Source organism: Sebastes fasciatus, chromosome 22 (assembly GCF_043250625.1).
Source record: "Sebastes fasciatus isolate fSebFas1 chromosome 22, fSebFas1.pri, whole genome shotgun sequence".
Lineage (NCBI taxonomy): Eukaryota > Metazoa > Chordata > Actinopteri > Perciformes > Sebastidae > Sebastes > Sebastes fasciatus.
In genome coordinates, this window is record NC_133816.1 from 24,562,599 (window position 1) to 24,579,914 (window position 17,316).

Genomic DNA, 17,316 nt, shown 5'->3' on the forward strand with positions numbered 1-17,316 from the left:
AAACAACTAGGACATGTACTTGGGCTTGATTACATTGTTTTCTATTGGAGTGTCCGAACTGGCTGCAAACAAAACGGTACTGCACAGCAACACGGCGCTGCACAGCAACACGGCGCTGCACAGCAACACAGCAACACAGCAACACGGTGCTGCACAGCAACACAGCAACACGGCGCTGCACAGCAACACAGCAACACAGCAACACGGTGCTGCACAGCAACACGGCGCTGCACAGCAACACGGTGCTGCACAGCAACACGGCGCTGCACAGCAACACAGCAACACAGCAACACAGCAACACGGCGCTGCACAGCAACACAGCAACACAGCAACACGGTGCTGCACAGCAACACAGCAACACGGTGCTGCACAGCAACACAGCGACACGGCGCTGCAGAGCGACACGGCGCTGCACAGCGTGGCGTGACGTTTTGTCTGAACTTCTATCGGATACACGGTTCCTATTTTTTCCTGTCACTCACATTGAGAGGAACGGCTGATTAGTTTAGATAAAATGAGCCGAGAAAACCGGGTCAGTTGTCCTGGATATAAATGAAAATATGAACTTGATTACCGACACTTTCAGCACAGGCATTGACGCTCGCAGTTATATGTAATAAAGTTCACTAGTGAAACTTTATTACGAGCTACCTGTCAAAAAATATAACAGCCACCTCACTAATGGTTCAAATAAAACACGAACACACAGCACAAAGAGACAACTATGGAAACTCTGGGACATATAAGCCGTCACTACAATATTTCAGTAAGAAGCCTCGTTTTGATCCGCTATGTTTGCGTGTTTGTTTTTTGTTTTGTTTTTTTAATCTGTGCATTAAAGCACAATTAAGACCAAGAGAGTAAAAAGCATCCTGTGCTCCTCTCACATCTTACTTCTTCTACCTGTTTGGATTATTCTGTTCAGTATTGTGGAATAAAACAATGGACTAATGTTATCCAGCAGGCTGAGCAGGGACAACAACTGGTGAGAGAAACATCAACATTTAGTCTTTATTAACTTAAATTATAGTTATGAAGAAATCAGTCAGACTGTTAGATTAATGTGTTGTTTAACTGCCTGTTTATCTCGGCAGCTGTCTGTGTGCACATTTTGACCTTGGCACGAGCAAGACGCAGGGCGTGACTCAGGAGTTATCTGTATTCTCCAGTACCTCCTCATTTCAAAACAGAAACCATAATAAGGTGTCAGCTGGCTGGAGAACATCACTAGATAACAACCTACTTGCTCTTGGCTATATTGTATGTTATTTCCAGTAAATATCAAAAATAAAACGTGTGTTTTCTGATAAAAAAAGAAAAAGTACAAACGTAGGAAGATAACAAGTACTACTAACCCATCTTTGAGGTGGTTACGTCTCCAGCTCCAGTCTGATCTGGAGCTCACAGCTGATATGTTCCTGGTTTCTTTACATGATGTAACAGAAGTGCAGATTCAACGTATTCAGTGGACAGAGAGCATCAGATGTGCGATGCAGCGCGATAGTCGGACGCTCGCATCCAGTTAGGACACGATGTTAGTTTATAACCTGATTTTGTGGACATAACAGCATGTGTATGCGTGCGTGCGCGCCTGTGCGCATAAGTGGCAGTATGTATACACCTCTCTGTTAGTTTATTTCTTTCATGAAACATGATAATGTTAAAGATACACTTAATAAACCGGAAGTTACGGACATAATCATTTTTACAGTAAGGCCTCTGAGAATAAGGTGGATACAACCAGCGTCAGTGTTAGGGGCGGGCCATGGGTGTCCAGGCCCTTCCAAAAAGGTCACTGTGCCCCAACAGCTGAATTCTCTCCTGACAAAAAACTAAACTGAAATAGCAGCTAAACTATTAGTAAAATTAAGACATTCAGTTTGGTAATGGAAGGACTTAACACTGCAATGCAAAATAAAGCACAAAATAGTGATAGTTTTGCATTTAGGAAACAACTAGGACATGTACTTGGGCTTGATTACATTGTTTTCTATTGGAGTGTCCTAACTGGCTGCGAGCAACATGGTGCTGCACAGCGACGCGGCGCTGCACAGCAACACGGCGCTGCACAGCAACACAGCGCTGCGTGACATTTTGTCTGAACTTCTATCGGATACATGGTTCCTATTTTTTCCTGTCACTCATATTGAGAGGAACGGCTGATTGGTTTAGATAAAATGAGCCGAGAAAACCGGGTCAGTTGTCCTGGATGTAAATGAAAATATTAACTTGATTACTGACACTTTCAGCACAGGCATTGACGCTCGCAGTTATATGTAATAAAGTTCACTAGTGAAACTTTATTACGAGCTACCTGTCAAAAAATATAACAGCCATCTCACTAATAGTTCAAATAAAACACGAACACACAGCACAAAGATACAACTATGGAAACTCTGGGAAAAATGAGCCGTCACTACAATATTCCAGTAAGAAGCCTCGTTTTGATCCACTCTGTTTGCGTGTTTGTTTGTTGTTTTTTTTGTTTTTTAATCTAGCTCAATAGAAAAGAATGAGAGAAAGTAGACCTACAGACCTGGTGCATTAAAGCACAATTAAGACCAAGAGAGTAAAAAGCATCCTGTGTTCCTCTCACATCTTACTTCTTCTACCTGTTTGGATTATTCTGTTCAGTATCGTGGAATAAAACAATGGACTAATGTTATCCAGCAGGCTGAGCAGGGACAACAACTGGTGAGAGAAACATCCACATTTAGTGTTTATAAACTTAAATTATAGTTATGAAGAAATCAGTCAGACTGTTAGATTAATCTGTTGGTTAACTGCCTGTTTATCTCGGCAGCTGTCTGTGTGCACATTTTGACCCTGGCACGAGCAGGACGCAGGGCGTGCCTGAGGAGTTATCTGTAGCCTCCAGTACCTCCTCATTTCACTACTGAGGAGTTATCTGTAGCCTCCAGTACCTCCTCATTTCACTACTGAGGAGTTATCTGTAGCCTCCAGTACCTCCTCATTTCACTACTGAGGAGTTATCTGTAGCCTCCAGAACCTCCTCATTTCATAACAGAAACCATAATAAGGGGTCAGCTGGCTGGAGAAGATCATTAGATAACAACCTACTTGCTCTTGGCTATATCGTATGTTATTTCCAGTAAATATCAAAAATAAAACGTGTGTTTTCTGATAAAAAAAAAAAGTACGAACGTAGGAAGATAACAAGTAGGCCTACTACTAACCCATCTTTGAGGTGGTTACGTCTCCAGCTCCAGTCTGATCTGGAGCTCACAGCTGATATGTTCCTGGTTTCTTTACATGACGTAACAGAAGTGCAGATTTAACGTATTCAGTGGACAGAGAGCGTCAGATGCGCGATGCAGCGCGATAGTCGGACGCTCGCATCCGGTTAGGACACGGTGTTAGTTTATAACCTGATTTTGTGGACATAACAGCATGTGTATGCGTGCGTGCGCACCTGTGCGCGTAAGTGGCAGTATGTGTACACCTCTCTGTTAGTTTATTTCTTTCATGAAACATGATAATGTTAAAGATACACTTAATAAAGACTATATGAGGTGAAAAAAATGCCCCCCCGTCAAAGCTGATTGCCCGTCCGCCCCTAACACTCTGGCGCCGACCCTGCTACTTCCGCTACCTTACCGGAAGTTATGGACATAATCATTTTTACAGTAAGGCCTCTGAGAATAAGGTGGATACAACCAGTGTCGGCGTTAGGGGCGAGCCATGGGGGTCCAGGCCCGTCCAAAAAGGTCACTGTGCCCCCTCAGCTGAATTCTCTCCTGACAAAAAACTAAACTGAAATAGCAGCTAAACTATTAGTAAAATTAAGACATTCTATTTGGTAATGGAAGGACTTAACACTGCAATGCAAAATAAAGCACAAAACAGTGATAGTTTTGCATTTAGGAAACAACTAGGACATGTACTTGGGCTTGATTACATTGTTTCCTATTGGAGTGTCCTAACTGGCTGCGAGCAACACGGTGCTGCACAGCGACATGGTGAAAACCGGGTCAGTTGTCCTGGATGTAAATGAAAATATTAACTTGATTACTGACACTTTCAGCACAGGCATTGACGCTCGCAGTTATATGTAATAAAGTTCACTAGTGAAACTTTATTATGAGCTACCTGTCAAAAAATATAACAGCCACCTCACTAATGGTTCAAATAAAACACAAACACACAGCGCAAAGAGACAACTATGGAAACTCTGGGAAAAATGAGCCGTCACTACAATATTCCAGTCAGAAGCCTCGTTTTGATCCACTCTGTTTGCGTGTTTGTTTGTTGTTTTTTTTGTTTTTTAATCTAGCTCAATAGAAACAAAAGAGAGAAAGTAGACCTACAGACCTGGTGCATTAAAGCACAATTAAGACCAAGAGAGTAAAAAGCATCCTGTGCTCCTCTCACATCTTACTTCTTCTACCTGTTTGGATTATTCTGTTCAGTATTGTGGAATAAAACAATGGACTAATGTTATCCAGCAGGCTGAGCAGGGACAACAACTGGTGAGAGAAACATCAACATTTAGTCTTTATTAACTTAAATTATAGTTATGAAGAAATCAGTCAGACTGTTAGATTAATGTGTTGGTTAACTGTCTGTTTATCTCGGCACATGCCTCTGTGCACATTTTGACCCTGGCACGAGCAGGACGCAGGGCGAGCCTGAGGAGTTATCTGTAGCCTCCAGAACCTCCTCATTTCACTACTGAGGAGTTATCTGTAGCCTCCAGTACCTCCTCATTTCATAACAGAAACCATAATAAGGGGTCAGCTGGCTGGAGAAGATCACTAGATAACAACCTACTTGCTCTTGGCTATATTGTATGTTATTTCCAGTAAATATCACAAATAAAACGTGTGTTTTCTGATAAAAAAAAAAAGTACAAACGTAGGAAGATAACAAGTAGGCCTACTACTAACCCATCTTTGAGGTGGTTACGTCTTCAGCTCCAGTCTGATCTGGAGCTCACAGCTGATATGTTCCTGTTTTCTTTACATGACGTAACAGAAGTGCAGATTTAACGTATTCAGTGGACAGACAGCGTCAGATGTGCGATGCAGCGCGATAGTCGGACGCTCGCATCCAGTTAGGACACGGTGTTAGTTTATAACCTGATTTTGTGGACATAACAGCATGTGTATGCGTCCGTGCGCGCCTGTGTGCGTAAGTGGCAGTATGTATACACCTCTCTGTCAGTTTCTTTCTTTCATGAAACATGATAATGTTAAAGATACACTTAATAAAGACTATATGAGGTGAAAAAATGCCCCCCTGTCAAAGCTGATTGCCCGTCCGCCCCTAACACTCTGGCGCCGACCCTGCTACTTCCGCTACCTTACCGGAAGTTATGGACATAATCATTTTTACAGTAAGGCCTCTGAGAATAAGGTGGATACAACCAGTGTCGGCGTTAGGGGCGGGCCATGGGGGTCCAGGCCCGTCCAAAAAGGTCACTGTGCCCCCTCAGCTGAATTCTCTCCTGACAAAAAACTAAACTGAAATAGCAGCTAAACTATTAGTAAAATTAAGACATTCAATTTGGTAATGGAAGGACTTAACACTGCAATGCAAAATAAAGCACAAAACAGTGATAGTTTTGCATTTAGGAAACAACTAGGACATGTACTTGGGCTTGATTACATTGTTTCCTATTGGAGTGTCCTAACTGGCTGCGAGCAACACGGTGCTGCACAGCGACATGGTGAAAACCGGGTCAGTTGTCCTGGATGTAAATGAAAATATTAACTTGATTACTGACACTTTCAGCACAGGCATTGACGCTCGCAGTTATATGTAATAAAGTTCACTAGTGAAACTTTATTACGAGCTACCTGTCAAAACATATAACAGCCATCTCACTAATAGTTCAAATAAAACACAAACACACAGCACAAAGAGACAACTATGGAAACTCTGGGAAATATGAGCCGTCACTACAATATTCCAGTCAGAAGCCTCGTTTTGATCCACTCTGTTTGCGTGTTTGTTTGTTGTTTTTTTTGTTTTTTAATCTAGCTCAATAGAAACAAAAGAGAGAAAGTAGACCTACAGACCTGGTGCATTAAAGCACAATTAAGACCAAGAGAGTAAAAAGCATCCTGTGCTCCTCTCACATCTTACTTCTTCTACCTGTTTGGATTATTCTGTTCAGTATTGTGGAATAAAACAATGGACTAATGTTATCCAGCAGGCTGAGCAGGGACAACAACTGGTGAGAGAAACATCCATATTTAGTCTTTATTAACTTAAATTATAGTTATGAAGAAATCAGTCAGACTGTTAGATTAATGTGTTGGTTAACTGTCTGTTTATCTCGGCACATGCCTCTGTGCACATTTTGACCCTGGCACGAGCAGGACGCAGGGCGTGCCTGAGGAGTTATCTGTAGCCTCCAGAACCTCCTCATTTCACTACTGAGGAGTTATCTGTAGCCTCCAGTACCTCCTCATTTCATAACAGAAACCATAATAAGGGGTCAGCTGGCTGGAGAAGATCACTAGATAACAACCTACTTGCTCTTGGCTATATCGTATGTTATTTCCAGTAAATATCACAAATAAAACGTGTGTTTTCTGATAAAAAAAAAAAGTACAAACGTAGGAAGATAACAAGTAGGCCTACTACTAACCCATCTTTGAGGTGGTTACGTCTTCAGCTCCAGTCTGATCTGGAGCTCACAGCTGATATGTTCCTGTTTTCTTTACATGACGTAACAGAAGTGCAGATTTAACGTATTCAGTGGACAGACAGCGTCAGATGTGCGATGCAGCGCGATAGTCGGACGCTCGCATCCAGTTAGGACACGGTGTTAGTTTATAACCTGATTTTGTGGACATAACAGCATGTGTATGCGTGCGTGCGCGCCTGTGTGCGTAAGTGGCAGTATGTATACACCTCTCTGTCAGTTTCTTTCTTTCATGAAACATGATAATGTTAAAGATACACTTAATAAAGACTATATGAGGTGAAAAAATGCCCCCCTGTCAAAGCTGATTGCCCGTCCGCCCCTAACACTCTGGCGCCGACCCTGCTACTTCCGCTACCTTACCGGAAGTTATGGACATAATCATTTTTACAGTAAGGCCTCTGAGAATAAGGTGGATACAACCAGTGTCGGCGTTAGGGGCGGGCCATGGGGGTCCAGGCCCGTCCAAAAAGGTCACTGTGCCCCCTCAGCTGAATTCTCTCCTGACAAAAAACTAAACTGAAATAGCAGCTAAACTATTAGTAAAATTAAGACATTCAATTTGGTAATGGAAGGACTTAACACTGCAATGCAAAATAAAGCACAAAACAGTGATAGTTTTGCATTTAGGAAACAACTAGGACATGTACTTGGGCTTGATTACATTGTTTCCTATTGGAGTGTCCTAACTGGCTGCGAGCAACACGGTGCTGCACAGCGACATGGTGAAAACCGGGTCAGTTGTCCTGGATGTAAATGAAAATATTAACTTGATTACTGACACTTTCAGCACAGGCATTGACGCTCGCAGTTATATGTAATAAAGTTCACTAGTGAAACTTTATTACGAGCTACCTGTCAAAACATATAACAGCCATCTCACTAATAGTTCAAATAAAACACAAACACACAGCACAAAGAGACAACTATGGAAACTCTGGGAAATATGAGCCGTCACTACAATATTCCAGTCAGAAGTCTCATTTTGATCCACTCTGTTTGCGTGTTTGTTTGTTGTTTTTTTTGTTTTTTAATCTAGCTCAATAGAAAAGAATGAGAGAAAGTAGACCTACAGACCTGGTGCATTAAAGCACAATTAAGACCAAGAGAGTAAAAAGCATCCTGTGCTCCTCTCACATCTTACTTCTTCTACCTGTTTGGATTATTCTGTTCAGTATCGTGGAATAAAACAATGGACTAATGTTATACAGCAGGCTGAGCAGGGACAACAACTGGTGAGAGAAACATCCACATTTAGTCTTTATTAACTTAAATTATAGTTATGAAGAAATCAGTCAGACTGTTAGATTAATGTGTTGGTTAACTCCCTGTTTATCTCGGCAGCTGTCTGTGTGCACATTTTGACCCTGGCACGAGCAGGACGCAGGGCGTGTCTGAGGAGTTATCTGTAGCCTCCAGTACCTCCTCATTTCACTACTGAGGAGTTATCTGTAGCCTCCAGTACCTCCTCATTTCACTACTGAAACCATAATAAGGTGTCAGCTGGCTGGAGAAGATCACTAGATAACAACCTACTTGGTCTTGGCTATATATAGCTGATTGCCCGTCCACCCCTAACATTCTGACCCTGGATACAACACGACGTGAACAACTGGGATGAATTACACACCCAGTGTAGAGAGTGAGTGACTTCACTTCCTGTCTTCTTCATAGCAATTCGAGGTAAGAAACCCAGATTCTTTCTTTACATATACAGTATGGTCTTATATTTTAAAATATTATTTAAATTAGGGGAATATATGGATAAAACACAACTGATTTCAAATCTGGAAAAATACAGAATTACATTTCCTTCAATTTGCTCAAGTTTTCCAAAGAAAGAAGTTCTGTCGTACTACGTCTGTAAGTACCTTTAACGCTTAGTAAGAAATTCATTTGTAATTCGTTAAGAGCCATCTTGACATTTGCTCGGTGTTACTCTGTGTGTTACTTTCCTGTGCGCTCTTATCACGCGCATGTGCCTGTTTTTTTTAATGTGCGCAGGTTGTGTTCTTTATTGGTGTGAATGCTGGAAGCAAATTTTATTTTTCTTCTGACCACTTTTTTTGCAACCCTACTCCTTCCACATTTTTCAACATAGAAACTCCATTCAAACATGAAAACTTTCAGCTCAATTAGGAATCGATGGCTATTACTTTTCACATTCATAACTTTAATATTTTAAGAATTATTAACCATAATTAATAATTTTTTTTGCATTGAAGCGGATGGAAGACATGTTCAGAATTTTTACATTTTCAAGCATTTTAAAGTCTTCACTGCTCATTCATACTTTTACCTAGAAACTCCATTCAAACTGTAAAATGTTCCACAACTTCTGTAGATTCTGGCTATTATTCAACTTTTAATATCCCATTTGTACTTTTTTAAATATTTAACCTTGTTCGGAGCTTGGTAAAAGTGCCCTCCTCAGACTTTTACATTGGTGTGTATTGCGCTCCTTAGAGTGAGGCCATCAGAGTTAGAGGGCGGAGCAGCTTTAAAATCTCATTGAAAAAATATTTTAAACTCTCTCCCATTTCCACAATTGTCACTCTTCATACATAATTTCTTCACAGAAATGTTGGAAATGTTGTGCTGGTCGCAGTCATGTAGCTATGGAATCAGTCGAACTTACACATTTTGAGATAAATGCTTGGAAGCAAGAGCAACTCCATGCTACGCTCCCATAGGGCTCCATGTTAAATTTATCACATTTTTTTGGAAGAGATTAAAAGTTGCTGGTTTTAGAAACTGCTGCCGACTCCACATTTGTGACACTACATACACAAATTTCACACCATATCTTCATCTTGGAGTCCTTACTGCTCTCCTAAAGAATGAAAGCGATAGCTGTCACCGTTTTTGTCGTAGAAGGACTTGTTCGGTAGGTGTTTCTCTCTTTGAGTCCATGTAAAACTCTGTCTAACTGGAGATCATTTAGCAGTAACATCAAAGCAGTTCAGATCAAAGGTTTCCATGGTAACCGTTGATTGATGGTACTCAGGTGTTAAATAATCAGAGCAGGCTGACACACACACACACTCACACACACACAAACAAAACCCTTCAAAATAAAAGCCCCATATAGTAACTGTATCTTAACATGAGGCTCACAATGAGGCCTATCATACCTGTTTCTTATGGAATATTGTCCCTGTGGATATCAGACCTGTCCCTTCAAAATAAAACCCCCATAGAGTGACTGTTTCTTAACCTTAACAGGAAGCTCCCAATTAGACTACTTTTACAAAATAAAAGCCCCCAACTCTCATTGTATGTTAACAGGAAACTAGGGATTCACCTAGTTTTTTCAAAATAAAAGCCCCAGAAGGTAACTTTCTTAACAGGGAACTCAGAACTAACTATTTATAATCTTCAGCTGCTTTTCATTCAATTACAACATTTATTTACTGATTCATATTCTTCTGATTCTGATTCTGTATCCTTCTTCATACAGATTAAAGCCATCAACGCAGTGTAGCATCAGCTATTCAAACATCGTCAAATATTCCATATCTTTTATACACTATTGGTGTTATTCAACTTTTAAATGATAGTCATACAAATTAAACCCATTAGCACTTTTTCAACTCTTCCTAAATCTTCTCATTCTTCATACAGATTAAAGCCAGCAGTGCAGTGTAGCGTCAGCTATTCAAAAACCTTCAAATATTCCACATCTTTCCTAAATTATTGGTATTATTCAACTTTTCAATGAAATTCATAAAAATTCAACCCATTCCCACTTTTCCATCTATTCCTACTACTTCACATTCTTCTAACAACATTTAAGCCAGCATTACAGTGTAGCGTCAGCTCGTCAGCAACCAGCATTCACACCGCAATTTCTTCAGAAATTGCTTTTCTAGTTATCATCATTATGCACATTAATTACAACGAAGCAATCGTTGGCTCTTGAATCTCAGGATCCCTTCAACAATGCTCAGTAAATATGTCGGCTACGCCTTCATCAAAAATATGTGCGTGTGTGTGTGTGTGTGCCAACAAAGGACTTTATTTAGATAAGTTTCACCTTTAATCATCAAGTGGTGTTTTTTAGATGCCCTGGATGAACCGGTGGAAAAGGTCTGGCTGGTAGCAGGGCAAATGTTCTTCCTCCTCCCCTCCTAGTTATAGGAGCACTGTTTGTGTGCTGATTGGGTTCACTTGTGCCTAGTTTACTCTGAACAGCACAGGCTATATATATATATATACTGTATATAAACACATACATACAGAGTACAGTAAGTAAAGTATATAGAGGTGAAGTAACAGTATAATGGTGAAATGTCATAGTGATGAGCTCAGGAAATTGCACAACATACTTATTACCACATCACTTTAATGTCCTTGTCCAACTGATGTGTTTGTTTGTGAATGCCGTGCATTGTTTTATCAGACAGTCCTGACACCATGGAGCAAGAGCGAGGCAGAGCTTCAGGCGGAGCTACAGGCGAAGCTACAGGCGAAGCTTCAGGCGGAGCTTCAAGCGGAGCTCAGCCGGGTGGAGCTACAGGCCGTCAGGTGAGCTTGTGATATTTGATATTCTAGCAGCTTATCAATGTCTTACGGCTGTGTCACAAAACAATTGCCTCCCTTCACTTACACAACAAAGCTGAAATTGGAGCCAGAAACGGGCTAAAATCATAAAGTGTATTCCCAGCTTTACGGTGTATGTAACTGCATGTAACTTTTATTTTCTCACTGGTTTCCTGCAGGACGGACATTTACATCACTTCAAAGTCAAATTCAGTTATGAGGACCCCATTGAATACACGATTGACTGTGATCAACCTCGCACGGTGCTGGAGGCAATCAAATCAACTGAAAAATATAAGGAGATGAAGTATTCAGATGAAAACATTGTGATTCAGCTGAGTAAAAAGGATAAGAAGTATATCATTGCAAAACATTTCCCTTGTTCTTGTATCAACAAAGATGAGTCTCTGATCTTACATGAATTTAAAGAGGTTGAGGCAGTTCAAGACCAACAAGACAAAACAATACAACCAAGAGACAAGTATTCTGTCTTCTACATTGATACAGTGGGAGGGCTAAACACCAAAACAAAGGAGCTTTTTAGAAACAAATCTGTCAAGAAGTTCAAGTATCTGTGTGTTTATGGGGAGAAGGGGATGACTGTAGAGGAGGCTCTGAAAAGAGACGGTCGCTTCATCGATGATCTCGGCAGCTTTGAACTGTCTGATAATGAGAATCCAAGCTTCCGCACTGAACGCACACAAAAGGTTGACAACCTGAATGAAAAAGAGTTCAAGATATGTCTTCCACGGGGCATAGGAACAAATGATGAAAAACAGCAGGAAAATCCAGGTGCATCAAAAAATCCACCACAGAAGCGTGAGCGTGGCATAAAGCCACTCGACGATGTGGTAAAGCAGAGAGGAATCAGTGTCAGAGCAGCAATGAAAGAGAAAGACAGCAAAGTCAGTGATGAGGAGATTTATAAAGAACTGCGTCAGCAGTTTCCAAGTCTGAAAGAATGGATGGAGAGTAGATTCCCTGCTGATTCTTATCAGAAAGCTCTGGACCTGAAGAAGGAAGACTTTGGAAACATCCAGCGATTGTTCAGTGAAGTTCACAGGGAGATGATCCTGGAACTGGGCAAGTCAGTTTGCAAAGTGGTTGTTCAGAATGGAGCTACAGGAACGGGCTTTGTGCTGTTTGACAACTTCATCTTGACTAACGCACGCATATTGAAAGATTGTGTTGAAGATGAAAAGCTGAAGCCGGGTATAAATGTGTATGCTTTATTTAACTATGACGACCCTGAGCCCGACATGAATAACTACTGCTTCAAAGCTCACCGTGGGATCTGCTACAGTGATGAGCTTGATTATGCCATACTACGGCTCAACCTTGAGAGCCAGAACCCATCAACACAAACAAAAGAAACAAAAGTAGACCTACCACCAGGGCTCCTGAAGAGATTTGGTAAACTACCTACGACTGGTGAAGCCTGTCTTATTGGTCACCCAGCAGGACAAGTGAAAATAATAGATCCTACATGTATCATTGAGAAAGAGAATAGACAGCAGACTGTCGATGATGATATTCCTTCATACAAAGACAAACGTTTCGTTGTCCACATAATCAATGAGCTTAAAGAGCAAGGCATTAAAAGCATAATGATGGGTGGATATAAAGCAGACAAAGTACCAACCTACAACACTTTCATGTACCACGGTGCTTCTGGCTCTCCAGTGTTTGATGAACATGGCAATGTGTTTGGTTTGCACACCGGAGGATTTGTCTACGGGTTCCCATCCGACACAAAGAGCGTGATAGAGTACGCCCAACCTGTGCTTACCATATTTGAACACTTTGTGAGAATGATGAAGGAAAGAGAAAATGGGCAGAGTCTGTTGAAGAGAGTTGAAGAGGAAGCAAAAGGAAACTCAGAACTAGAAAAGGTCTTAGTTTCTGTGTTGAAGGAAACACCACACTACTCTCGCTACTCTGCTGGAATCACCCACTCATTCAACTTTGCCCTCCTCAACACCCACTCACTCAACAACAAAGCCCTCGAAGTCCGTGATCTCATCCTGGACAAAGCACTCGATTTCCTCCTGCTCACTGAAACCTGGCAAAAACCCGATGACGTCTCCTCCCTCAACCAAGCATCCCCCCCCAACTTTGACTACCTCTGTAAACCCCGCCTCTTCCGGCGTGGAGGGGGCCTCGCAGTATTATTCAACCGGAACCTCAGGACCACCGAACTCACTTTACCTACATTCACCTCATTCGAATCCCTCGCCTTCGAAACCTGCTCCACCACAGTCATTCTCATCTACCGCCGACCTGAACCAAACCCATCCTTCCTCTCTGATCTGTCTGATCTCCTCACCCTAGCATCATCCCTCCCCTTACCCCTGCTGCTACTGGGCGACTTCAACATCCACATGGACTCCCACACATGTCAACTTGCCTCTGATTTCTCCACTCTACTGGACAACTTCAACCTCACCCAGCACGTCAACTTCCCCACACACGATAACGGCCATATTCTAGATCTCGTCTGCTCTGACAACGTCCCGGTTCTCAACATCCACCCATCCCCCTCTCCCTCTGATCACGAACTCATCCAATTCACAATCCTTTCCCCATCACCCCGTCCTCAACTCTAAAGAGTCATCGATCCCCTCGATCTCTCCGACCTGCTATCTACTACCCTCCACCTGGACCCACCCCCCACCTAACCCGATGATCTCACCGACCACCTCAACTCCACCCTGTCTGCCTCCCTCAACTCACTGGCCCCCTGAGAACCAAAACTGTTTCATTCAACACCTCCTCCCCCTGGTTCACATCCCACCTCAGAAAACTCAAACAGACCGGCCGCCAACTTGAACGCCTCTGGAGAAAATCATCACTCACTGTTCACCTCGAAGCCTACAAATCTCACCTCATCACCTACAAAGACGCCATCACTGCTGCCAAATCTGACTACTTCTCCACCATCATCAATGACCCCACCCGTAACCCCCGAACCCTCTTCTCCACTGTCAACACTCTCCTCAAGCCTCGTGCCAACACCCTCTCTGACCCCTCACCCGATCTTTGTAACTCAACCCCAACAGTCCCTCAGATCCACCTCAGCTGGTCTACTTTCCACCCCCAAGTTCAACCTCTGCAGCTTTGGGGACAGAGCATTCTCCAGGGCAGCTCCCAAGCTGTGGAACTCACTCCCAAAACTCATCAGAGACTCCGATTCCCTCACCATATTCCAGTCCCGCCTCAAGACACATCTTTTCTCCTCTGCCTACTTGTAGCCGCCCCCTCCCCTTACCCATTTGTCCATGTGTATGTATCTGTATGTCGTCTGTGTTTGTCGTTTGTCTCCTGTTTGTCTCACACCGTTTTCCCCCTCGATAGTGTAAAGCGTCTTTGAGATCTTTAAAAGCGCTATATAAGTTAAATTTATTATTATTATTATTATTATTATTATTAAGGCAAAGCCGGCAGACTCTGATGAGCACTCAGACTCCGGTGAGTCAATGAATGCTGATTAAGGGCGGTTTATTTGGCATGATTGATCCGTACCATGCCAGAGTACGATTGCCCCCCTCCCCAGTCCTCCGCCGCTCAGCTTTCACATGAGTAAAGTTGGTCCATACCCGAGTACACTTGTGTCATCATCCATGTGTATTTATGTTGAGATCAGCTGTTCTAGTTGCGGAGCGTCGTAAAAACTCTTCATTCAAACAAAATAAAACTCACCGAAACCATCGTTGTTACTTTTTCCAACAACAATCACAAAACTCAAAACTACTCCCTGAATGCTAACGTTACTCGCATTAAACAGCAGTCCACTTTAGTGTTTTGGTACTGCTGAAAGAATAGGAGAAAGTGTGCAACTCGATGTGGCCTAATTGATATAATTGAATGGGGTTATTGATTAAACAAAAATGCCTAAAAAGACCAAAAACAAATAAAGTAACTAAGGAGGAAAGATCTCCAAAAAGAAAAGTGCACTGGCAGGGAGCTGTCAGAAGAAAACTAAGACAACTTGTTTCTTTAAACTGTCATGAATGAATTCATTGCAGCAATCATGATAGTATCATTCATATCATATATTCTCTTTGTGACTTTTAACCACCTCTTGGTGTAATCATCTAACCATGTAATCATTTAATCATTGTATTTCAATTCATTTAGATCATTCATCATTTATAATTGAATTACTTAACTTTTGTTACCTTATCCTTGGTTCATTATATTTTACAGTGTGATGTTTGTGATGTGAAAGAAAGAATAAGAGGCGTCTTGCCTAAAAAATGAGAGTTAAAGAACAGAATGTTCACTTTAAGGGTGTTCAAGCTGTTAGAAGAGATTTGATATGAGAAAAGAAGGTTTTACCTTCATTTTTACCTTTGTTTTTGTTTTTTTACTTTGCGTTATCTTATTCATGTAATCCCATATACCAAGCATGTAATGAGCTTTGTGTTCTCATTGCTATAAAGAGGAATGTTTGTAGGCAGGTTGGTGTGCTGTGCATAGACAATGTGTACTGTAATTAGAACCATCTACTGTTGACTTGCCTGTGACTTTACCTTATTAGCATTCTCCTTTTATTATATTAAAATTGTTCTCTTCAAAAATGTGTTTCCTGTCACTGATTTAGGGGGATTTGGGGCCGTTTCAGACACTGTTTGATCATCCAACAAGCTTCGTTTGAAGCAAACTGAAGCCTTAAATCTTTGTGATCGCTTTTTCTTTCAACCCACTTTGTGTTTGGTAAGTTGGTCTTCCATATGTGGCTGTTTCTGCCACTACGGTCACTTTTGGAAAATCCACCTCTATGAATTTAGATTTTATGGTTTTCATCCCGTGTTCTTACCAAATGTCCTTACAGTAATGTTAACTTTATACATTTTCTCTTTGTTAACTTCTATAATATTTTGAAGACATTTAGATTAATTTCCATCAAGCTTTGTGCATCATTGTAAACATTAACATTTTCTAAAAAATAGAGGATTTCATGATTTTTTCTATGCCACTTAAAAATGTAGACAGTAATTCATACACAAAATAAATATAAAATATGTTGGGTTTTTTATGACAGATATTGCAATTCTAATATCTAATGTCTTTATGGGACTTTATTTTTGCCAATATTGCAGATAAATGCCAGCTAGCGAGGTGTGCTACGTTAGCTTTGACTCTTAGCATCTAATGTTCATGAATTCAACAGTAATATTAAGTTATTGTTTAAATGTTACTGAGCTGTATGGTAAGAAGAAGAAGAAGAAGAAGAAAAGGGTTACTTTGTTTTTATTGATCTAGTCGGGTCACCTACGTCATCCATGTGCTCACCTGCTAACTTCTGTTTCCATGGAAACTAGATTTGTTTGGCTTTGAAAAATGCTTTTTAAGGTATCTGTTCAGTGTCGTGGTAAGGACTCAGAAGTGTTGTACTGATGCATTTTGATAAAAAAAATCATATAAATGATTAGTAAACAACAAACTAATGTTAATATGGTGTAGAGTAATGTGTATATGATTAATACTGAATTTATTCATGATTAATATTGAATTAGCTCATTTTATGTATCTCAACATTGAGACCACAGTTGTGGGACATGAAGAAAAAAGTTGTGTTTGGACCCATAAAATGTTCCATACATTTGTATTAAATCACATTACATTGTGTATATATTTATCACGCACTGCACTGCACATTTTAACAAATTGCTGGTACTTAAAAATACACGTAGTTGCAGAAACACCCATGTACAGCATATATAGTATGTCCTCTTGTATTGTATTTCATAAAAGCTTGAACATAGACTAAGCAAAAATGTGAATTGCAGCAGTAGGTTTACAACTGGGAGGATTTAAAACTTAAAACATGTTCCTCATTACTGATGTTACTTTTCCTGACTTCATTTAAGTGCTGAAGCTGTTTACTGTTGCCAGAATCAGTTTCACTTCTACTGAACCGTCCTCAGGTTGTAGCAGAAATCCCAAACCAACAGCTCCCCTAAGTGGCCTTTTCACCACACTACCAGCAAAAGAAGCTGCAGCACATCTTCTTCACTTATAGTTGAAAGTCTTTGACATTTCTTACTACCAAAGGAAACATGATTAAAGCTTATTACAAAGGATGATATTGATTGATT

The 17,316-nt window shown here is 41.0% G+C and overlaps 1 protein-coding gene and 1 long non-coding RNA gene across 2 annotated transcripts in view; one reads left to right on the forward strand and one right to left on the reverse strand.

Annotated features, from left to right (window-relative positions):
- The window catches only part of LOC141760484 (uncharacterized), a 39,579-nt gene extending 27,301 nt beyond the window's left edge, over positions 1-12,278 (reverse strand). The window contains exon 1 of the long non-coding RNA XR_012592380.1: positions 12,226-12,278. This is a non-coding gene — a long non-coding RNA (uncharacterized LOC141760484). The remainder of the gene's footprint in view (positions 1-12,225) is intronic.
- The window catches only part of LOC141760478 (uncharacterized), a 42,859-nt gene extending 28,375 nt beyond the window's left edge, over positions 1-14,484 (forward strand). Inside the window, exon 4 of the mRNA XM_074623335.1 lies at positions 11,395-14,484. Coding sequence (XP_074479436.1) covers positions 11,395-13,821 — 2,427 coding nt within the window. The 3' untranslated portion in view covers positions 13,822-14,484. The remainder of the gene's footprint in view (positions 1-11,394) is intronic.
- Positions 14,485-17,316: the final 2,832 nt, after the last annotated feature.